The sequence below is a fragment of the Lissotriton vulgaris genome, chromosome 4_1 (assembly GCF_964263255.1).
Source record: "Lissotriton vulgaris chromosome 4_1, aLisVul1.2, whole genome shotgun sequence".
NCBI classification, from domain to species: domain Eukaryota; kingdom Metazoa; phylum Chordata; class Amphibia; order Caudata; family Salamandridae; genus Lissotriton; species Lissotriton vulgaris.
The window spans coordinates 1,658,962,954-1,658,987,455 of NC_141691.1; the positions used below are offsets into that span (position 1 = coordinate 1,658,962,954).

Sequence of the window (24,502 nt, forward strand, 5' to 3'; positions counted from 1 at the left end):
AGCACCTGTAGCTTACAGAGCTTAGGTACAGATCCTAGAAACCACAGACCGGTACTAAGGAGCACTATATAAAACAAATTATGATTACTTAGTAGTAGTAGACACTGTTAGCATGGGTTTAGCTAGCATTGAATGCTGCCACCTCTGCTATCAAGCCCTGGCCTGCATGGCTGCAGCCAGTACAACACCTGGAACAGGAGCGCGTGGGCCGCTGCTCAAAGCGAACTTGCTAAAGCCCTGCTTGGCTTATGAAACAGCCCTGTACTTGAGCAGGCCTGTGCGGGCATATGCGTCCCGCACTACAACATGACGCACTCGTGTTCCACGGCGCGCGCCTGTCCGCACTTGCCAGGAACATCACACGCCCGCGCGCCTGGGGCCCGAGGCTTCACCGGAAACCCTGCTTGGGCTGTCCGAGGGCGGGGCTCACGTGCTCGCTGCAGATTGGTACCACGCACCTGCCTGGATCTGGGACGGCTCTTAAATGCGGGCTTTCTCCTCTGTCCCAGACACTCCGCCTCCCTCTCCTCCGCTGCCAGCCGCTCTCTTCTTCTTCTCCCCGAGGCCTCTTGTCTTACACGGCGCGCAGCTCCAATGGAGTGCCTTTTCGGAACCTGGAAACTGGTCTCCAGTGACAACTTTGACCCATACATGAAAGAGCTAGGTAAGGCATTCTTTAACTGTCCTCCCTTTCTGAAAAGAGGCGCCTGTTTCAGAGCCCTAGTCTTGCTTGCCTTTTCATTTCATGTTATAAGAACTTTTATTTACTGAACAGCATGGGCCAGCTGGCCGCGCGCTGTACTTCACTACACCCATTCTGCTCATGACCGGTGGTGCTCAGTTGCCCTTCCCATACATTGCAGAAAAAGAAACACTATATTCCTCGCTTTGTTCGCATGTCTGTTTCCCACTTAATTCGACAAAAATGAGCAATTTGTTAAACCAGAACTGTCCCAGCTGGAGGATGAATTCACGCTCCACAAATGTGCCACGTTTACAGAATTCCAATAGAGCCATGGCAAGGAAACACGTGAAACCACCCTGGCAGTATAAAACTGAATTGCAAGCGGTCTTTTCACTGGGAAGAAGAATGGCAGGAGGATTGTGCTCTGCGTTTTCACATTCGATACCCTTTGTCTCCTTTTGTGGCATGCCCTCCGCCTTACCCTGGACATTTCAGCCACCAGGCTTCTGCAGCTCTCAGGGCACTGCTGCAGGAGGTGGGTATGGGGATAGCCATTTTTGCTATTCATGTAATATTGGGTGGATTTGATGAACCCTGGCGATGCCTAGAGCACCTTCGATAAACTAAAATATGCCGGTTCAATTTCTAATATTATTATTATTGTCTAGGAAAATAACAATAGTGATTTGTACTATTTTCATTACAACAGACACTTTGAACAAAGTCTTGCATAGTAAACATAAACTTTATTGAACTTTATTAGTAAATAGACCAACATGTGTAGGCTTCTAAAATCGAACTCATTTTCCATCTGGAGTGCTTACAGTAAAAGATAAGCGTATTAAATTCCTTAAGAGCGGGCAGTATACTTTTTAGAGTGCCTTATAAGTCAACTTTAAGCATTGTCTAAACTTAAGTGTCAAGATTCGAGCGGCTTTATTTAGTGAATGTATTAAATGGCACAGAAAAAGGTGCAGAGTTTCCAGTTCTTCTCTACTCGTGTTACCTTCTGCAGCTACAACTGATAGCGAGCTCCAAGTCTATTCGGCTCTTACAGCTCTCAGCCAGATAGAGGATAACCTGGCCTGCCTCATGAACATCTGCAGGGTGATACACTTTGTTCACGACCTTTAAGGGCACCAGTGTTTTCAGTCATTTTCAGGCTTGAACATGGATAGGTACAGTGTATGTCATCGAGTGATGAACTCATCCCTATCACATAGCCTTTTCCTGCTCTCAGATATGACCAGAATTCCTTCTCAGCTCTTCCAAAGGTGACTCTCCTGAACATTTTAATTTCTGGACTAGCCATCTCATGCATTGTATTCTCTTCTGTAACCATATCATTAAGATTCTGGTCCCTATGTAAAGTGGAGACAGCCACCCTACTTGTTCGAAGATACCATTTAATATTATATTGAACAGGGGCGGTGCCTACTTGCCGATGCTCCTTGACCTTCTGAAGGCATCTGACAAACGATCATGGAGTGCTCAATGTCTCTGTATCTTTGAGAATGGGAGGAGGTGTGATCCCTGAGTGGCTTCACTCACAACCCAGGAGGCGTTTCTAATTCATGAAGAAAGTGCGTTCTGCTTCTCATCACCTTTCCTTGTCACAGTCTGTGTCCCTAGGGTCGATCTTGACCACAAAAGCATTTAACTGATACATGGAGCAATTGTGAGATCTTCTAACTGGGGAGACATCTCTGTCCAGCAGTATGCCAATAATACCTAGCAACATCTGAAATGTACTTCTAGTGCTAACATCCATGAGCTACAGAGGGTGGAAGGAAAGAGGACTGGATATGATTTTTCTACTCACAACAAATTCTCAATGCAACCAGACTTTTTTCCACTTCTCTGTCAGCTTGGGTCCATCAATCACCATGGCCCGACTTTGACTATGCCAGAAAATTCTTATCTAAGTGCTAACCCCTTTATGTACAGGGACTACAATTATGAATTATATCAACTTTCTCACACCTGGTAATTACCAGGTGCAATAAAGTCAAGTCTGCACCCCATGCCAAATTACAGCAAGTCAAAATTAGCTGTAGGTTCCCGGGAAATTACCTGGACGTGCGTATTTTGGAGTTTTAAGTACCAATATCCGCATGTTATTCCCCATCAATACGGGACATCTTGGAATAGGTGCTATTTATCACACTCACATTTCGAACACAAGAGTGTTTAATTTTATCAGATGCAAGAAATACTAAATAGCGCACTGGGGACTCTCACAATCAGGTACCTATTCAGCTGGGTATCAACTGGCATAAACCTGCTGTAAGCTCTCACTTACCCTCCTTTAGTGTCTAATTCTGAATCACTCCTATTTTTCGATTTCCCTGCCCATTGTGTACCCTAACGTTGAGTGCTAAATTGCAATGCCTCGCAGTATAAGCACATTTGGGTTGATTGCAATAAAGATGTCCTTACATTTGGCTTTTTCTTGTCGCATTTCCAATGTATTCAAAGACAGGGGTCAAGCGTCAGGCTATGTTTTCTGACAAATTGCTGCTTAAAGGAATATTGGTGTTTACTTTTCTTTTTGTGACCACAACGTGAGGGAATTTTATAAAATGTACTATCCGAACCTATTAGGGCACAGGGACTGAGAACCGAAGTCAGGAGGATGTCATTTTTTTTCAATAAACAACAACATTTGAATACTTGTAAACAAACTATAAAAATATTTGAAATTATAAAACCAAGAAAAGCACAAATGAGGGAGGCACATATTTAATTTTAAAGTGTGATGGATACAAACATTTTAATAAATATAAAAATGATAAATATTCGCTGAAATCCTTTTTCCACACATGGTTTGTACACTTTATAGTTTTACCAGTCAACCTGTATGTTTGTGCAAATTTAGTGGGTGTTTCAAAGCCAAATGTGCGGGTTGTGTATGAGAGAGTGCTACCATACCATGCTTTAGCAATGTGTTTGTGAAAGTATGCTCCAAAAATCTACTACACCCTTACCACTCTGCTGCTGAATGGGCATGGCTTATTTGCTGCACTTGTTCTTTTTGTGACGTTCGGATTTTCACAAATCCTACGAATTCTGATATATAACACTGACATCAGCACCCCGCTCTGAAAAATGTTCCAGCACCAGTGCATTCAGGTGTAGGCCACATTCCGCTGCGGCCTCTCTGCAGCCAACAGTCGCCACCACTCTTCAGTCCTTCCCAGAGAGTCAGACACTGGCATTAGGTCAAAACCACATCGCCAGGACAGTCTTGCGTTCCCACACCCATCTCTCTGAGGTTAATTTTCATGTGTGCATGTGATCAAAAATCCATATACAAAGTACATGCTTGGAATTCCCGTATTCACCATTCACAATGCTTATTGTGAGATTTAGCGGTACAAAAGGGGGTGGTGATGGACGGAGCATCTGAACCAATGAAACACTCACACCCAGTCAACAGATCTGGGTTTAATCCATCAATGTTCTTTAGCCCACTTTGCAACTCCTGTTCAGACATGGCCATATGCAAATCAGTCTGACCCTGTGCCTCATGGGAACAGTCCAGCCCGAACTGCCGAGCCATGCCTTCCCTGGACCGGAAACAAGCTTCCTGGGACCGGTTTCTGGCATTGCAGCCGGTTTCAGCCAGGCTTGCTTGAATCCAGTGGCAAAGTGAGAAAGGGACTCACGTCTGAGCATACCCTGCCAACTTATGGCGAACAAAGTGGTACAAAAGTGGGTGATGATAGACGGTGCATCTGAACCAATCAAACACTCACACCCAGTAAACGGATCTGGGTTTAATCCATCACCGTTCTTGTGAGATTTAGGCCCCAGTGTACTTGTCCTTCTCCAGCACAAGCCACTCATATCTAAGTGCAATGGATACAGAATTACATGTTTGCTGCACGTCAGCAACTTGGTTTATAGGTCTTGATTCACAAAGCCCTCCGCTTGGTAGAGTCCTCATTATTCAGAGATTCATAGACATAGCACAGAGAACTCCTGGAAATGTATGTAGTTGTGACTTTATTTTGAGATTATTCTCCCTTCTCTGTATATAGCCAGACGGATTCGCCAGTAGTCAGAAAATCAGAGTCATTGATATTTTTTTTTCTTATATTTCTCCACAGGAATTTTTTTTTTGCCTCTGGATATAATTTGTCTCTACACACACATGAACGTTATTGGAATCCACTTCTATTTCAGGCCTGTAGACAGCCCCACCCCCCAAAAAATTTGACGATTAAAAAAAGAAATCATTAACTGCGTTTTATTTAGCTCAAACTTGACCCGAAGGTATCGGGTATCAGAGTGCTTTACATGAGTACCAGTTGCGTTACATGAGGACACATTAATTTTTGTTAGGCACGGGGAGATTAAGTGATTTGCCCAGAATCACAGGATATTGAGCATCCTTGCTGAGACTCAAACCCGGTTCCCCAGATTTGAGTTCGGCTGCCCCAGCCATTAGGCCAACTCCTCTCCGAATAACTTCATAAGTGTGGAAAGCAAAAATTATTCAAGCGTCCTCATATTTATGTGTTTCCTGTTTTTCATTGCTAGTTCATTTAACCCAATAGAGCACGCTCCTAAATTTCATCTATCCTGGTTCTGAGATATATCACATTTAGGGTTAGATGTATGAAAATTAGTAATAGCGATTTTCTAATTGCGTTTTTTGCAAAAACCTATTTGGAAATTGCTATTTCTAATGCAGAGGTCTTCAAACTTTTTTGCTCCGAGCCCCCCTAAGCAAAACATTTAATGTCAGGCCTCCCTCCAAAATTTTACAGCAAAGATTGTGTGATTGTAAGGGAAAGGGCGCATGACTTTTGAGATTATTTCAGGAGTACGTTTTCTGTAGCTCCTAAACCACACTAAATATGCGACTTACGAAACAGCAAATGAATCAAACAAAAACAGTTATGGACCCAAAAAGACTGTCCCCTAGAATTGAGGTGTTGTAAGCCCCTTGCACTCCTGGACCCCAAAGCAACTACAGATACTGCACTAATGATGACTTAAGTCCTGAGTAGTAGGCTATCTCCTCTGCCTCTTGTATCTCTTTGCCACCATGTCAGACCATCACACTAATCTTGAAACAGCCCCTTTCACACAAAAAGCTATCACATGTTGTCTCACTTTATCTGCAATTGTGCCTTTGGTCCTAATGTTAGAAAGGAAAATCAGCTCCCAAGCAACCTTTTTCAAAGTGAGACAGTCATAATTGTGTACAGCGGGCCCTTCTGATTCCTGAGCCCCAGTGTTGCTGAACCTGATTCACTAATGTTAGAACTCCCAGCTAGCAACACACCCTTCTCTGCCATCTCTCTGGGGCCGAACAAAGGTGTCTTCACTGCTTTACTTTTCCCCTTCCCATGGCCTATTGCTCTGAAAAGTGGGCCCTAATGCTAAGAAGGAAGGATAGTAAACAGCCATAATTAAGGTTTGGCTGGCTCTTCATACCTCTGGTTCCTAGTGCCACTGTACCTGCAGTACCAATGAATTTTTCTGCACCTTTATGTTAAAAAGCAGCAAGGGCAACCTGGGTTCTAATGTTAGCAAGGAAAATGGGCACCCACTCAAATTCATGGTAAGACTTCCGTAATTGAGCAGCAGCTGCCACTTACACACCTGACAGCATTACCTGCTGCTCTAATGGATTGCCCTTTTTATGTATAAAAAAGCTCCCTTATATTATCCCCTTCCTTGGGGTATCTCTCTGAGGAAGTGGTCTCTGGCCATTTGTAACCATAACGATGAAGCCCCCACACAGTTTTTCATCTTCCATGCCATCTCTTTGACTAAATTTATGAATCTCACTCTTTTCCTCTTTCTCATGGACCATTATTACTCTGAGGCCCAAGGGATTGAAAGGATCAGAGCTCTGCATCTGAATGGAACCCTACTGACTTCCTCCTTGGTTCCCCCTGGACTCACCTTTTACAAAAACATCTGTCTCTGAATGGTTAATGCTGACTTTGAGGTGCCTCTGTCTGAAAGCAATGGTGGGGTGATAGTGCAGACAGTTAAAGAAGAAACAAGCCTTTTTTTTGTTGCATTTTCATATATAGCACAAACTTGTCCCGAAGGTATCAGAGAGCTTTACATGAGCACCAGTTGCATTACAGACGGACACCTTAATTTCTTTTCAGGTGCAAAGAAATTAAGTGATTTGCCCAGAATCACAGGATGCTTGAACCTCTAGCCAAGACACAAACCTGTCCTCCCCAGCTTCATGGTCGGCCACTATGGCTGTTACACCATATCCTCTTACAGCCATTAATTGATAGAGTTACTTAACGCCAGGGTCACTGGTATTTTTAAGTGTCTGAGGCAGCAGCGTTTCCCACATAGTTATTGATTTACTGCATTTGCTACATAATCCATCATCTGCTGCATAATTTGCAGCTTTTAGCAAAAAAATGTGATTGGAGTTCAAACGGATCAAAAGTTACTTAACCCCTTCAGTGCTGATGACAAAGCCAGCTCGTCATGGGTGTTACCTGCCCTGCGCTTATGACGAGCTGGCTTTGTCATGAACAATGGGGAAGCAGCATCTGCAGCACCCAGCTGGAAAACCCCTAGCAGCCAAGGTGTTAAAATGTAGCTGGCAACGTGTTCTGGAGCAGTAGAAGGCCCTTCATAAAGGTTGATTGGTCATCTTGCAGTTGTTTATTGATTTATTTGGATGTTAAACTGGTACTAATGAGGTGTAATATTTCACCTGACAGGAGTTACCATGACTAAAGATGACAAAAGAAAGGAAGTACAGCTAACCACAAAATGTGCTGGATTACACTGCATAACTCACCCTTTCTTCTTGCCTAATTTAAGCAATCCTGTTTCATAATTTGGTCCTTTCTTACCACATAATTCCAGTGCTCCTGCTTAATGTTTCATAGTGGCAAATATTTTTTTTTCGAGGTAATGTATGGGTGTTATCCGATGAGCTCTAGAATAATGGAGATCCTCATAAAAATGCTTGTATTAGGTACAGTCTGATTACTTATTATTAACCACTACCTGCTGGGTGCTGCGCACGACCGTTGGCCGACGCAGCCCTGCCTACTCCGTCGAATGCCTGCACCGCAGCGGAATGTTCACCGCAGTAAACGGGTTAACCGCATCGATGCTGATGACGGAACTGCTCCGTCATCAGCCGCGGTGGCGCTGTGCTGATGACGGAGCAGTTCCATCATGGCCCGCCCGACGCGGCGCGGATTCCGCACCTGCGCTGGGCGTTCTATTGAGCGGGCGTGGCCATGACGGAACTGCTCCGTCATCAACACAGCTCAACTGCGGCTGGTGACGGAGTGGTTCCGTCACCAGCATGGACCCGCCGCGCGGCCGCCCGCCCCCTTAGCGCTGCGGCGGAATAGCCGCCGCAGCGAAGGGGTTAAAAATTATATTTTGTAGAAACATGTTTTTATTTCAAACACTTCATCATTTTGCAGCAGCCTTTGCTAGACTGTGTATAATGCAAGGTTAAAATAATAACTTGCATATTCACAATGCTTTCTGTCACAGGCTGGCACCTTACCGCAATATCAGTACAAAAGTCACTATTCCCCAATTTGTCAAAAAGGGTTCAATTATGTTTTGCTCAAGTTTCAGACTCACAGACATCTGCAGTGATGATAATTGCCAACTTAAGTTTCATAACATAAAAGAGTACATCTACCAAGGGTCAGTTTAACTTGATTTTGTTTTTCAATTAATCTGTTTTCTCATAATTTTATGTGCAGTTAGCTGAGAGCGAAAAAACAAAATACTCAGACTATTTAGTTATTTTCTTTTTAGCCAACTTTCTTGATACTCCTAATCACTATTCCCAATCTTTTTAATCCAAATTTCAAGGGCTGCGTGTAAATGAAGACAGCCTGGAAATGAGGCTGCAGTGCAAAGCCATTTTCATTTGCATGTAATTGCAGAGGCATTCCTGTTCCCCTTGAAAACCATCCATGGACCGCTAGGAGGTCACCCCCCTCAGTTTGAAGACATCTGTTTTACTGTATGAAACTTGAGTTTCATGAGCGATTTGTAGTGAGTAGCAAATAGACCAACCTCATGAATATTAATGAGGTAAGTAGTAATTTGTGACCCACTACGATTCAATGCCATCACAGGGATGGTGGCCTGCTGGGATCAGCAGACCACTGTCTCTGCGATTGCTTTTAAAGAAAGTAATATTTGTTTTCTGAAACTGCAGGCCCTTTCCCTTAAAGGAAAACAGGATGCGTTTACAAAAAAACATGAAACTTTGAAGTTTCATTTTTAAGAGTAGGCAGTGGTTCCTTGGACCGTTACTTGCTCTTAAAAAAAGATTAATTCAGTCATTCTCAAAGAGGAAGGTGTCCCAAAGAGTCCCTTTCCCATTTGCAAGTGGGTTGCAACCAACTCTGAGTTAGCTGTAAATTGCGAATGATTTGCAACCGTATTTCGGTTGCAGAGCATTCGTACATATCAATGCAAATCGGTATTTGGATGGGATGCACCCAACTCACTCCTTCTAAATACCGAATTGCAAACCCAAATTGTGATTCGGTAAAAGGTTACCGAATCTCAGTTTGGGCTTTGTATATAAGAAAAAGCATTTTTGCATTGGTACCTCGGTAATGGCAGTCCTGTGGGCTCCTCCTGTAGGACCAACTGTATAGATATACCCACATTTTTCTGAGGGTTAACCCCTTTATGCCCAACTCAAGCCCCTCTTTAAACATGAATTCCTCAAAAACTGCATGCTTTCTGAATAAAATTATATGTTTTTGCCAGTTTGGTGTAATTCTGTTCTGCTATTTTCCTGTTTAGGAGAGAAAATTTTCCTTCGGGAATTACCATGGGGAATCCCACTTTTGGGTCCTAGGCCAATGTGTCACTTTGTAAATGTCTACACTACATTATACCCGCATCAGTTATAAGGTATGTAGGGTGGGCATTCCCACGTGAAAAAAGGCTTGTAGAAGTGGCACAGTGATTTCAATGGGCCACTTCTATGACTTGACTGCGTCAAATCCTTATGCCTGCTTCAAGCAGGTGTAAGGAGTGACACAGGGCCTTTTACATGGGACTTGCAATTACATCAGGTTGCTGACACACTCCAGCAATGCATCATTACTGCGCCACAAGATACATCAGGATTCCTAATGTATCTGGCCAATCCTTGCAACATGGAGCGTCGTTGTGTAAATGTGGCGTATCCATGGTGTCGCAAGCAGGGTGCAATGAAAAGTGTTGCATCGCTGTTTTTCCCCAGCGATGCAACACTTTTCATAAATGAGGCCATAAGATTGGGATGCAACTCCTGTCATCCCTTCTGCTGTTGCACAGTTTGGGCACCTTGAGCGATACACAGCCTCACACCATGATACCGAGATGAGTATGCGCTGTTACGCATACAATTTGTACTGGAAACCTACCCTCCAGGACGAATGTGTATTCCCAGATAAACTCAAAAGAATTTAATGTGTCCTCCAAGGAGGTGTTAGTTATTGACTCAAACCCCAGTCTGGCTATCTCAGTACATTGGGCTTTGCATCAAAACCTATGGGTATTTGTGCTGATTTGCCCCACCATGATCAGTAGATGCAACGAAGATGAGAAAAACTTTGATATTAAATTCTCTGTCTGAGTTCAATGAAGATAGGATACCTAGACTAGGCCTATCCTGCACAAAAACTCAGCTCCATCATATATAAAATGCTGAGGCAGCAGATAGTTATTAATGCCTCGAACGCACCTGTCTTGTTCCCTGAGGAGTGAGATTACTCAGTCAGGTTAAGATACCATCTTAGATAAGTATTATAACTGAAACTTTAAATACCCCAGTCAACCCTGCAAACATTGCACTTGTGGCATTTTGGGAGAGAACTTACCTGTAGGTGTTTAGGGGCATGACAGCAGCAGTTCTTTTGAGAGCAACACGACGAATCAGCGTGCAGTTTTCAGCACTTACAGCGATGGATAGTTGGTTTAGGAGCAATTGGAGGATAGAATTAAGGAGCAACATGTGATGATTATGTCACCAATGAATGTCCCTTGACTGATACTGGGACCTTTCAATGGTAACCCTGAATCCAGTAGAGTGCCCCAATCTCTCACAAGATGGATCATGGCTGGAGTGGGTGTGAGGTGGAATGGTGTTGCCAGTGAACTATTGGCTAGAGAGAGAAGTTGAAAAGTAGAGAAGGATAGGAGTGGAAAAAGGGGGTTTATGTGGGACTGTAGGGTGGAAGTGGGAGAAACTTGAGTGGATTAAAGAGGAGTCAGAGAAGCAAAGAGAGGGGAGGGAGGACACAAAAAGCAGAAAGTGCACATGGGAGAAGAGAGGATCACGCAGGAGGACTGGGTTAGGGAGTAAGGCAAGGAGATGAGTGGGAACGAGAAGGAGGCAGGAAGTGGTAGGTTGTAATGTTGTGTGCTTTTTACTAGGATATTCAGGGTCTCTTTCTCCTGTCACCTAGATGCCATGTCCCTGTTGTATGTCCTCATGTCCTATGTGAGGGTTCCTGGGATAGGTTGAAGTGCTCTAAGTTGCCTCTACCACTTTACAACATTGTACTTGACATTGTAGCAGATCTTTTAAATGTTAGACAATGTGATAATTTTGCAAGCAATATATTTGAGGTGATATTTTGAGTCAGATAGTCTGCCTTCTACGAAGAGGTTTAGAAATAACCAGACAGCCATCAACTGCTTGTTTTTGTTTTCACGAGTTTCTGAGAGGTAAGTGTGGGAGTGAATTTACTGCGCCTATTAGGAAGAAGTTATCCTTTGGTTAAGTACCTAACTGCAGGTCCAGTAAAGTTGGGTTCTATTCTTGATCTCCTTCCTAGCCGGACAGTGTGATTTTCGACAGATGTTGTCACCTCCCTGCCTTTATGTCCTGCAGCTGTTTAATAGCTACACAGAATCAACCCTCACTCAAACTAAGCCAACATCATCATACAAGCGTGAGAGTTTTGGCATTCATGAAGTTTCAGAGAACGGCTTATCCGTGCAGTCACTTTAATGTGCTTTTAGGCAGGAGGCAACATGCTCTAGTGATTAAGCTAACTAGTGGAGGGCGAGGAACCCCGGGGGCTGTCATCCCTGCTTCCCACATTATTTGATCTTGGCTTAATCGCTTAATTGGACTGTATTTAAGCTTTACATTGCACAAAAAAATTTGAAGGATTTAGAACGAATCTCTGTTTAACGTAAAGGACTGCATTAATAATAACCGTGAGGTAAGTTATCCAACTTTGTCTGGACATACTCTGACATTTATTAACACGTTAATAACTTTTGGTCACATGTATGAAGGCTTTTCCGTTTGCATACGCAAAATGCATTTTGACATGTACCAAACCCAAATAGCGATTCAGTAACATATTACCAAAATAATTTGCAATCAGGAACTCGCTATTTCAAACTTTTGTACATGTGGCCCTCTGTAAACTGCATGAAGATTGCAACGTTTTACAAAAATGTGAGTGAAGAAAGTAGTTTCGTGTGTGAGAAAAAACTCGGAGAAGTCACTCGCACAAAAACATTTTCTGCAGGAAACATTAGAAACAGATCAAGTTTTAGGAACTCAATAAACTTTGCAAATGCATCATTTCAGCAAGTTATTACCTTGGGGTGGAGGGGTAATACATACATATGTGTTAAGGGCTCTTAAAAAGTCCATAACCAATTGCGGCACTTCAGCATTAATGAATGTTGTGTGTGTTGAACTATATAAGGCACCTTTCAAAGTAAATATATAGATACATACGGGTAAGAATTACGTTAAACTCATAAGGAAAATGCCCTATTCTGTATTGTTTTAATCACATATTTTTTTTTACATTAAACAATATGTGCATCCTTAATTTGGACCAAGACAGTTAAAATCGATTGTTATTTTCTTTCTTCATCGTTTTTTCGATGTGCCGAGGCCACACAACTAAAATTATATTGTCTCCAGATGTAACCAGTATCAAGACCATCCATCCTTTAGCCCACCCATTAATATATCTTTTTAAACTACAGTTCATTCATCCTTTCACCAATCCATCCACCCTTTCACCATTCTGTCCATCTATCCTTTTACTATTTAGTTCTTACATCCAGCCAGCATTCTATCCACCTATAAATCAAACCATTCTTCCATCCATCTATTTGTTAACATGCACATCCTTTAACCATTACAACATTACTTCCATATATCCATCCATCATGTCATCCTCACGACCATTTATTCAACCACTCTTCTATTCATCAATCATTTCTTTCATCCTGGATGGCACATGGACCCTATCTCGGAAATTCTCCTACCTCTGATAGGTGGAACTACACTCTGGAAGGCAGGAGCACAACACAGAGCCACGTCATGGGAGCTGGAACATAAATCAATTACAAAGAAACCATTAACTTCCCCTCATGCCACTGAATAACACATCTGCAGACATTGATGGGTGGGGGAGGGGCTGACCCATGTCCAGTTTGTGGTGTGCTGAAGCATTACAAAGTATGCGCAGTTCTGAAAAGTCAGTTGCGCATGAGCACAGATCTATTTTTTCAAAACGGCTGGCAGTTTTTATTTAGCGCAAACTTTGGCCAAGTGCATTAGAACTTTTTACATAAGCACCAGATTACTTTACACAAGGTCACATACTTGCAACGAGCTCCTTCATGGGCTGTTGCTATGGACTGCTTCACATCCAGTGTGTTCCCTTTTCGTTGTTGAACTCTCAGCAGACTGGTTGTCTTCTAGAAATGGCTGCTCGTTTATGTGTGCCCCAAGGCCCATTATGCCCCCTCACCAATTTTTAAGTCTGGGTTGTCTCCAGCAGATATCTCGAACATCATCTCATGTCAGTTTGTGATATAATTCCATCCTTTTGGTCTCCCCATGGGATGTGCCTCTATTGTGGGCTTTCCAAGTTGCTACATTTTGAACATGCAGGTGATAGCCCTCTCTGTGTCTTGAATTAAAGGGTTTATCTCTGTTATTTCTTGGAGAAATGGGTGCCTTCCTCTATTTTCCTTAGGTTGTGTCCATGCAGGGTGTGATACATCTCGGTGACTACTCCTGGGCTCTGCTAAATTGCTCCAACACACGCCTATTCTCTTATCTAAGACTATTTTCTTTTCTAAGCTGCAGGCTACTACACATGTACCTCCTCCACTACTCTGAGGTGATGCTTTTCCATTTCTTTACCCTCTTATTTGGCTGGTTGTGTTTCCTGCCTCTGTTCCAGGACCACTTCCAGAAAGTGGTGTTATGATCCCAAATTGGAGATCTGTTTGAGACTGCCATAGTGGACCTTCTGTGTTCTTTCAGTAGTCAATTTCTTCATTGGAAGCTTCACTCGGCTGCCTTTCATGTCACTATTACTTAGGTGATTTCTGTGAAGACCCTTTCAAGGTAGAGCCAACTTCAAGTTCTGTGGTAAGCAGTAGTTTATTGTACAAAGTATCGAGAGGGAGCTGCCACTCTCCAGCCCAGCCACCTCCAATATTGAAATCCCCAAGTTTCCCCAGATTCCATTACATGTACACGTTCCATGACTCATAGATGCTACACTTCTACCTCCTTAACATAACAAGTAAAAAAACAAGCACTGGTGTTGCCAATAGGTCTCGCAGTAGGAAAGTTGGAGCTATTGGTTTTGTAAATGACATTTTATATTTATATATCGTTATTGGCATTGTCAATAACAATATATAAATATAAAATGTCATTTACAAAACCAATAGCTCCAACTTTCCAAATGCGAAAACTATTGGCAACGCCAGTGCTTGTTTTTAAATTTCACGTTGGTTGTGGTAACGGGGTTGCCCAGTTGAAGGCGGTAGCCAAAACGCATAGGCGTCCTGTGTGGGGTGTTGCGGCACATGGATTAATGTTTTCCCTATGTTTTCAGCTTGATCGGACAGGGCCCAAGCCCGGTAGAAGCACGCAGCACTTAGAAGCAAACAATGCTCAGCTCCTTCCTACTAGAACAAGTAGAAAATAATGACAGCATAGGATGTGCCCCGCAGAAACGAAAATAAATGAATGTAAGGCAACATAGCGTATTGTAATGTGGGACAATGCACTTTAAAATGCTTCGACATAATAGTAACCCTGGCCATCAATGGCCATCCGCCCTAATAAATAGCAACAAGTCATAACTTGCAGCCATCGTGATATCAATAAGTAACAACAATACCAGCCCGGCCGCCGCTGGCGTTTGATTCTGCTCGCCTTTCCTGATGCATCGCCACTGCTGGCAGGACACTGCCCGCCCCCGGCCCACGGCAGTCGCATTTATTGCGGCCGTAATTACAGGTAATCTTGAGATCTGTTGCGATCAGAAACCAAAAAAAGGCAACACTACACCTCGTTGTGCTCTTATCCTTTACCCGCGACAACTGAGCGCTTTAAAAACAAATTAAAAAAATTCAAATGCTAAAATCTGCCCTTGTTTGTGGTTTCATGTTTGTCCACGGACGAAAAATCCAACGGCAAATTTAACTGCTAATTGTTTCTAAAATATTTGTCACTTTTTGAGTTTAGATCTGCAAGGCGGGTGACGCGCTAAGCTTCTTTGTTAAATACATATTCTTATTTTCGTCGCGTCTCCTTAATGTTCACATTGAATTGCTTTTTAAAGGCTTTATAAACTAAAAGATAAAAAAAGCTCTCCCTTGAACCATAGCTTTAAGAGCTCGTGCGTGCTATTCATTCCTTTTTAGTAGACTTGTGTTACATTTTTTGCACGGGTGTCTCATTCAAACTGGCCCTCATTAAATGAAACATAAACTCAAAAGTCAGCACGTCCAAGAAATTGGGCTTCAGAATTGACACAAAGAGAACTGAGATACTGCGATTATGTAATTCAATATGGCGTGCAACTGTGACGAATTGTAAAACTGTAGGATGCGGTCTAGATGAAATAAACAGGAAATGAGAGAGGTTCATGTCATGTCTATCCTTTGTTACATTTCACGTTGGTTGGGGTAACGGGGTTTCCCAGTTGAAGGCGGTAGCCAAAACGCTTTGGTGCAGAAACTGGAATAGACCGAAGAATCGAGGAATCACCCCATAGCAACGCACCTAATTCTTCCAATATGCTAGTTAAAGTAATGACCATTAAAATACTAACCATCATTTTAAAGCCCATAATATTGACAGGCTCTGTGAGTTTAAACAGGTGAGCCTGCAAGGAATCTTTCCAGACCTAAACACAAATTCCACGTTAGGATATGTAACGTAAAACTTAAGAAGTAGAGCCACCAGCAATTTGCCTTCTGATATACCACCATAGTGACCCCAGGTTTCCCAAATGGCTACTCATCCCACAACTGGAGCATCAGCTTCCAAACTGCTGCAATCGCTATATGGCAAAGCATGAAAAACTTTGCTTGAGAGGTCAGAAGCAAATACCAAGCCCTCCTCTTCCTCTTCCTCTTTCATCCCTAGTTTCACGTGCAAGAATAATAGAAACAGAAAAAGAAATGCAGGATCCCATTTGGCCAATTCAGGGAAAGGATACTTGATCCCCATGCCCTGAAATCTGGATATTTTATGCATATTTTGAAGGGGGGCTGCCTTAAATGGCGTCATAAGGGTTCTGTAGTTCTGAACTTCTGGCAACTCTACCCTGAATCCTTCTTGATATTGAGTATTCCGCGTAGGAGGAGAATTTCCTGTTCCTCTCATCCTCCTTGACATTGTCTATACCTTTAATTTGAGGTGTTGACAGGCCCACCTCTAAGACCAGGTTTTTCACGTGTTTTGAATGGGTGAGCTGATGTTAATATAAGCGTCAGCCACCATTTTGTCGGTTCTGATGACTGGCTTGTGGATGATCTTCTGAGAAAAAGATTTGAGAGTATTGAGCACCAATTAACAGGAAATAGTTCTCCTGTACCTAATAGACCATTGACCTGTGCCTCCTGGAATACCACTGTTGCCCCCTAAATGGAACTGCTGGTATCCGCATTTATTGTAGTCTTCACAGAAAGTGGCAGAGGGTTGCCCTTTCATTGAATGCCATTACCGTGAAGCCCTGGGAAATGGGAGCAGTGAGTAAAGGTGAGGCATAAATGGCGAAAGACAAAGATTTGCCCAGGGTTTGAGAAAAGGGTAATCTGCTATATACCTACCACACAGAAAGCCATTCTCCTGTGACTGGATAAAATTGAACAAGAGCTCACCCTTTTTTAGCATTCATTCAGGAAGTAACACACAGCCATGGAAATGTAGAACTGTATTGCTTCTAAAGAAGTTTTTTACAACTATTGTATTAACATATGGTTGTAGTTTATGTTCTTGGTGGTTCTGTCTTCATAGGTACTTCGTTATATACATCTCTACTTCAGTAATGGGCATTGGTGGAATTAAAATATGTTCCTTTGAAGATCGAAATGAATTGGAACTTGACCAGCTTTGCTAATTGGTCATTGCTTTTCACATACCTATGTTACTACCTTCGTTTCTTACTGCTGGGCTTACAGTATCATTGAGTATGGCAATCTACTACATTGTGTTTGACCTCTCTTTGCAGCAAGAGTGCAGTCTGATTTATTTCTGCAATATATACATTGTTACGCTATTGTACTGCATACACTGTTTTCCAAAGCCTGGATGCTATAAGTGATGTGAGAGTAAACATACCCACTGCTACCGATTGTAAAGTTAAGCCTGGTTGAAGCTGTGTTGCCCAACAACGTTTGTATTGCAGTGAGTGAAAACAGGCTATCTTCTGTGAGCCTCATGGAAACTGTAGCCCCCTATTATAGGCTTTTCCCCTGGAATCAGCCCTGCTTGCCCCCTCAAACATTAATTGAAAGCATCCTTAGCCACCCCCGCCCCTCCCCTCTAATATCTTCTTATGGAAAACTGAAGGAGATTGTGGGATGGCAGTTTCTTATGGACATGAAAAGATCTAATGGTTGCTCCCCATTTGAGACCACTGACTTCCATTTGCATCACCTGAGACAGCGGTCCAAAGAAATACTCTCCTCTTGGTTCCTAGGGTGTAACCAAGATTGTGATCTGCAGCAGTCTGCCACCAGGATTGCTGTTTCGAAATCTTGGTCCGCTGTGGTCCAATACGGCAAGCTTTAGAATTGTAGTGACTTCCTTTGCATGTATGAACATGGAACCAGGCCCTATGTTGCAGATATATCACCCTAAACTTGCAACGGCATCCTTCCATGCAATAGTCTTGGAGCTGATATCCACCCTCAGGCTTATTATGAAGGACACCCCGTTGAAGTCCTACTACTTCTTTTATGAGTAGTGGGACATCTTACAGTGTATGAGCCTTCCAAGCGATGGGAGAGCTGGGCAGATACTTTCTGTGTGTTTCCCACCAATCCTGGGAAGATAATATTGGTAAACTACTAATACAGCTATGAGTGCATGCAGATATCTTTAACATGCAATATCACCACTGGTGCATTAATATTGATGAACATACTGGGACCTGATTAAAGCCAGTTTGGCAGCAAAGAAACTGGCAGTGATGCTCTGAGATGGAGACACAAAAATAGAGGTAGGCATCCTGGAGGTCCATAGATACTAACAGTTGCTTCAGGAAAATTAACTCTTTGGTCCTTACCCACTTGTCGTCTTTTGCATGTCCACACTGGTTGAACTGCCAGTTATTTTTCACCAGGAATGGGATGGAGTAAAAACCTGTTCCCCACTTTTGCCTGGGGCTTGGTGTAATAGCGTGCTTCTGAGGTAGTTACATGTATGCCCTCCTGTAAGATGTACCAAATGCTGGATCTTTTGATCATTATCTGTCTGAAGTTTGGTGGAAGGTCTCTAAATTCTATATGATAGCCATTTCGTAGAACAATGACCCAAGCATTGGTAATGCAGTCTTCCTAGTTGTTGTGGCTTAATTGGACCTCCAACCAATCCATATTCTGAACGATTTAGTCTAAGGTAGCCAGGATTACTGTTGAGATCATCAGTTTCTTAGCCTGGGTATAGCCAGGCATGGGAAATTACTGGATGTCAGCTGTAGGAAGGTAGGATCTTTCTGCATGGTTACCCCCACGTTTTGCTGTTGCTAAGCTATTATTGACTAGTTTGACTGGGATCCTGCTCATCAGGACCCCAATCTCTCTGCTTTTCCATTTAAATTGTTATATTCAGTACTTAGGTACATCCCAGATTGGATACTGGGGTATCAGTCCCCAGTATATGGTACTAAGGTACCCAGGGCATAGGTACCCCAGAGGTCCCCCATGGGCTGAAGCATGCATTATGCCACCCATGGGAGACCATTCAAAATGGAACTCCGGCCTGCCATTGCTGCCTGTGTAAGCTGGTGCTAGCACCACTTACTAAAGATATAGGTTTCCTATATCTAGGGTCACTGCACTTACAACCTATAAGTTACCCTATAACAGGCCTTTTCAATCCTGATGGCAGGGTGCTTGCTTCTAAGTGTGAGGGTACCCCTGCATGAGGAGTTCACCCCTACAGCCTACAGAGTCCATTCTCTTGGGTTGTAAGTGAAGCAGTAATATACCATATAGAGGGGTACCGCGTAACTACGCGATGACCATCTCGAAATTGGCTGCAACTAATCCTATCATGTTTGGTATCAAACATGGTGGAATCATACCTCCCACGATCCCAAGCACTGGAAGAGCTGGTTAGGCTCTCATTGTTCCTGGTGCCAGCCTTCTAGACCCAGACCGCACAAAATGGTTGCTGCCAACCAGAGACACGATTCTGCCCTTCTGCTGCTGAGCCAAGCTCGAGCAGGGGAAGGCAGAACAATAGGCATCCTGTCACAGGGAGTCAGACAGGATTTAGTGTATTGGGACCGGTGGACGTGCTTGCCAACACCAACAAGTCTGCATGAGGGGCACATTTGCTGCCTCCTTGCTGTCACAGAGTCAATGGCCACTTACATGGAACCACTAACCTCTGAGAGATGTCAGCAGGAACGATGGATAGCCCTCCTGTAAGATGTACCAAATGCCTGGATCTTTTGATCATTATCTGTCTGAAGTTTGGTGGAAGGTCTCTAAATTCTATATAATAGCCATTTCGTAGAACAATGACCCAAGCATTGGTAATGCAGTCTTCCTAGTTGTTGTGGCTTAATTGGACCTCCAAACAATAGGCATCCTGGCACAGGGAGTCAGACAGGATTTAGTGTATTGGGACCGGTGGACGTGCTTGCCAACACCAACAAGTCTGCATGAGGGGCACATTTGCTGCCTCCTTGCTGTCACAGAGTCAATGGCCACTTACATGGAACCACTAACCTCTGAGAGATGTCAGCAGGAACGATGGATAGAAGTAATCCCCCCTTCTTCTCCAGGACGCACAACACACAGAGTGAAGTAAACACCTCTATGTATCTATGCCCCCCAGGGAAAAGGGAAGTGGATAAAATAATAAATTCTGCCAAAGAGAAACTTCTCCTGTTGATGGGTTCGGTTGTAATCAGCATGGACCCTCACAGAACGCTAAGAGCCATCTAACCCCAGGGGTACTGCAGATAAGAATGACAAGAAGTCTTTGGTTAGGAAACCATTAAGCAAACATTGGCAGGATAAATAGACACTCATTCATTACATACTAACATGTTTGGCAGTTTCATGAAAGCAGGAAATAACTCTCTTTGTGTCTGACTCAGAATCAGAAGCCAACTTGCTCATAGTTTTCACAATTCCTATCAGGGAACCATGCCATCCATTTTGCGCACCAGCGCGATGGCAAATCACAAAATCAGCAAGGTAAAACAATGAAAGCAAAATCAGCAAGGTAAGGCAAAGAAATAAGCAAAATCAGCAAGGGAAATCAGGAAAAGCAAAATCAGCAAGGTAAGGCAAAGAACACGTCCTTCTGTGTTTACTGAGCTCCAAGAAGGTCAAGGAACTTTGCAGCGTGCACCAGTACTTTTATATCCGAGAAAAGTATCCGGTTTAAGTTTAAAATATAATGCAAAAAATACAGCCCCAAAAAGACTCGCGTGACGGAGAACAGCAAACGCGCTCCTGAGCGGTTCTCACAAACGTCACAGAGTCTCGGAACCACCCGCCTTACAGTATTGCGGGTAATGAGATATAAACAGGGAGAAGTCTCCACAACCTCTAAATGCAGCTCCTTGAACGCCGCCAAGGAAGTAGCTGTATGGACGGAGGATTAGGCAGCGCTTCAGCGCGACTTCTCCGATCCCCGCCGAGGAAATACCTGGTAATTGCTCGAAGGAATACTCAATGGCTTCCGCATACGAACTCTGGGAATCGGGATTGACAAGCCCCGTTCCGTGGCCTTGGAAGGGCTTTGTAGGCATGGGACTTCCGGGTATTCACTCACGAAGCCTCTGGGAAATGTGGTCCCACTTACGCCAGGCTCCCTCTGGTGGATGTTTGTGGCTATGTCCCCGCTTTAAAGAAAGAAAGCAGGCTTTCTTTCCCCTGCCTTACCCTGCACCCATTGTGATCGCTAGACTTGCATAGTCCAGTTCAAACCAGCTCTGGCGCGAAACTGGACAAAGGACATGGGAGTAATCTCCACCCTGTCCAGACCCTGCCCAGGGAGGGTCCCCTGAATCATCCCAACCCTTTCCTTGGAGTATTTAGGGGCTTACCTGTGGGTGGGTCCTTAGATTCGTCGTGGGACAAGATTCAAATCAGAAACCACTCCTTCTTCTACCGTCTGGGCACTCTGGACTTCGCTGGACTTCAGGTGGTCTCTACTTCGTCTCCCATCCAGTCTGCTCCATTTTCTGTGCCTGTGCACCATACAGGAAACTTTCAAGGCCTGTGGGCATCAAAAAACACCTGAACGAATCTCCCGAAAAGTGAAGGAATCACTTCCCTGCATTCTCAGGCTCTGCAACTAAGCTGACTGGTCTGTTGATCCTGAGCTCCTCTGGACTCTGAAAGGTTCTGCAACACAGATAGTGGTTCTCCACAGCTTTCGTGGCCTGCCCTGCCTTCTCACCAAGTTTGAGGCCAGTATCCCTCATGGGAGCCGCAGGAACTGAACCCCTGTGCACTGCGTCGACTTGCAGTTGGAAAGGCTTGTTGGATTCCTTCCACCAAGATCTATTGACTTGAAGTAGCCCCAACCTCAAGCATCTCCAGTGACCAAAGTCTTCATCCACATCACAATGTTTGGCCCGTGGCCTGCATATTTTGGTGAGCCGCTCCAGGTCCTCTTGTGACTCCAGTGCCTCCGGCCTGTGGATCCTGTTGAGGTTCATCTTTGCTTCTTTTGGACTCACCTGATTTCTCGGGCCTGCCCTGACTCCCCTGCTTGTGGTGAATTCCCTGGACCTTGCTGGTCCCGACATTGCACCTTCTTCGACTTCTGCATTGGTTGCATTTGCCAAGGCTTGTTGGTGTTCCCACCAGATGCAAAAACAACAGTTGATGGACAGAATGTAGAACAATGTCATGCACTCACCCCAGTACAGAGATCTGGGCCTAAATCCATTTTTTTTTTGCATTCCACACCCCCCCAGTTGAGACATGGCCACATGCAAATCAGCCTTGACCCTGTGCCTCATGGGAACAGTACAGCCCGAACTGCCAAGCCATGTCTTTCCTGGACCGGAATCAAGCATCCTAGGACCGGTTTCTGGCTATCAGCCGTCTTCAGCCAGGATAGCTTGACTCCAGTGGTGTGGAGAGCATGGGACTCAACGTCTGAGCATACCCATCCCACTCGGGGTGACAAATGCAAAAACAACAGTTGATGGACAGAATACAGAACAATGTCATACACTCACCCCAGTACAGAGATCTGGGCCTAAATCTATTGTTTTTTTGCACTCCACACCAGTTCAGACATGGCCATATGCAAATCAGCCTTGACCCTGTGCCTCATGGCACCAGTCCAGCCCGAACTGCGAAGCCATGTCTTTCCTGGACCTGAATCAAGCATCCTAGGACCGGTTTCTGGCTATCAGCCGTCTTCAGCCAGGATAGCTTGACTCCAGTGGTGTGGAGAGCATGGGACTCACGTCTGAGCATTCCCATCCCACTCGGGGTGACAAATGCAAAAACAACAGTTGATGGACAGAATGCAGAACAATATCATACACTCACCCCAGTACAGAGATCTGGGCCTAAATCCATTGTTTTTTTGCACTCCACACCACCCCAGTTCAGACATGGCCATATGCAAATCAGCCTTGACCCTGTGCCTCATGGGAACAGTCCAGCCCGAACTGCCAAGGCATGTCTTTCCTGGACCGGAATCAAGCATCCTAGGACCGGTTTCCGGCAATCAGCCGTCTTCAGCCAGGATAGCCAGACACTGACCCCTCAGCACTCAAAGTCTGACGTTGGACAGATCGTGCATGGCTCCTGGTCTTCCTGAGCACCGCCTGGTCCTCACAGGTGCAAAGTCAATGTCCTTGTCAACTCTCCTGCAACTCCCGACATTGGTGGGCATTCGTCTTCCAGATCTCCTGGTAACTCCTCAGTGACATAGACTATGTCCCCTCTGCTTGCAGGTACCTCTCAACTAGAATCCACCTTTGAATTTCACTGAGCACTTTCTCCTTCAGCAGCGGCACTTTCCTGAAGTCCTCCAAAGGGTTCGACGGCGTTGGCCGACACCAATTCACACCCACTCACCTAGCTTCCCTTGTGTAGGTAACATGGGTACTAGGGTATCCATGGGTGGGGTGGCTCTCTAACCTTCTGTCTTCCTTGGGGTTTCTTCAGGGTACACTGGGAAGGGTCTTTAATCTTTAAAATTCCAACCGCGACTAACACAGAGTTGTACGGAGCACGTGGTCATGTTCCCACACTGCACACAGTCTCCGTGGGGTTCCTAGTCACTCACCTTGGATGGTAGCTTGGTCCCCAGCACTTCTACATCCTCTCAACATTGTCTTGACCCGAGTCGTGGTTCTATACCACTTTCTTAGTGTATGGCTTGGTCCCATATCGGGCTCACTGTGCATTTCATGCTATTTACTTGATTTCTATGCAAAGTATTGTGTGCATTGTGCATATCTCCGGATAGGAGATATTTGTATGTGTTTGAGAGTATTATATAATAAGTACACATTTTTATAAATACCTTGTGTGTTTCTCTTTCACCTAATCTATACTATAAGATTGTGTTCTGGTAAAACAAGCTGCTTTGCATTCCTATTGGACTAAGCCTGAAGGCTGCTCTCCACAGCTACCACTTAGAGAGCTTTCTAAGGTTGTCTAAGACCTTTAAAATCACCATAAGGGTGGTCTGGACTGGTGCGAGGTGCTCACTTACATAAGTGGACATCATATACCAGGCCAGCTTCTCACAGCAGGCTACAGGGTTTGTGGTGGCTGGAGATGTTCTCTCAAATATCATTGCTTAGAAGGCTACCTTGGGTACCACTGGCAGCCATGCAAAATTTCCTCATCTCAATATTTGTTCTGTATACCCTGCTCTGAGGATAGAACAAAAAACTTGACCCCGGGAAGGGTACATTTTCCTCAGCATATTCATCTGGGTGGAATCTGACCAAAATAAGTGGCACCTGGCAGCAAAATAGCCCCCACCCCTTGCTACAGCTGATGCTTACATTGCACCCATGGAGATGTAACAGAGTAGATGGATCTGCCACTCAACCATGGTAGGACCTCTGCATAGCCACCACCTCATCCACTGCTGGACACAGAACTCAAATCCTGCTGCTGTGACTGAGAAACATAGACACCATATGTATTGATCTTCACTGCCAAAAAGAAACCGGCCTAGCCCTTCTTTAATGATGCTTACAGTCTCCTGTCTACTAAATCTAACAGGGTTGCATCTTATACCATGGTTATCCTGTTTGCGAAGCTGGGACTCCGAGAATCCACTTTCAGAGATTTGAGAGTATCCCTCAAAAGATA

General features: G+C 44.2%; 1 protein-coding gene across 1 annotated transcript in view; it reads left to right on the top strand.

Annotated features, from left to right (window-relative positions):
* Nucleotides 1–442: 442 nt before the first annotated feature.
* The window catches only part of LOC147724369 (myelin P2 protein-like), a 45,101-nt gene continuing 21,041 nt past the window's right edge, over nt 443–24,502 (top strand). The window contains exon 1 of the mRNA XM_086965931.1: nt 443–664. Coding sequence (XP_086822057.1) covers nt 595–664 — 70 coding nt within the window. The 5' untranslated portion in view covers nt 443–594. The remainder of the gene's footprint in view (nt 665–24,502) is intronic.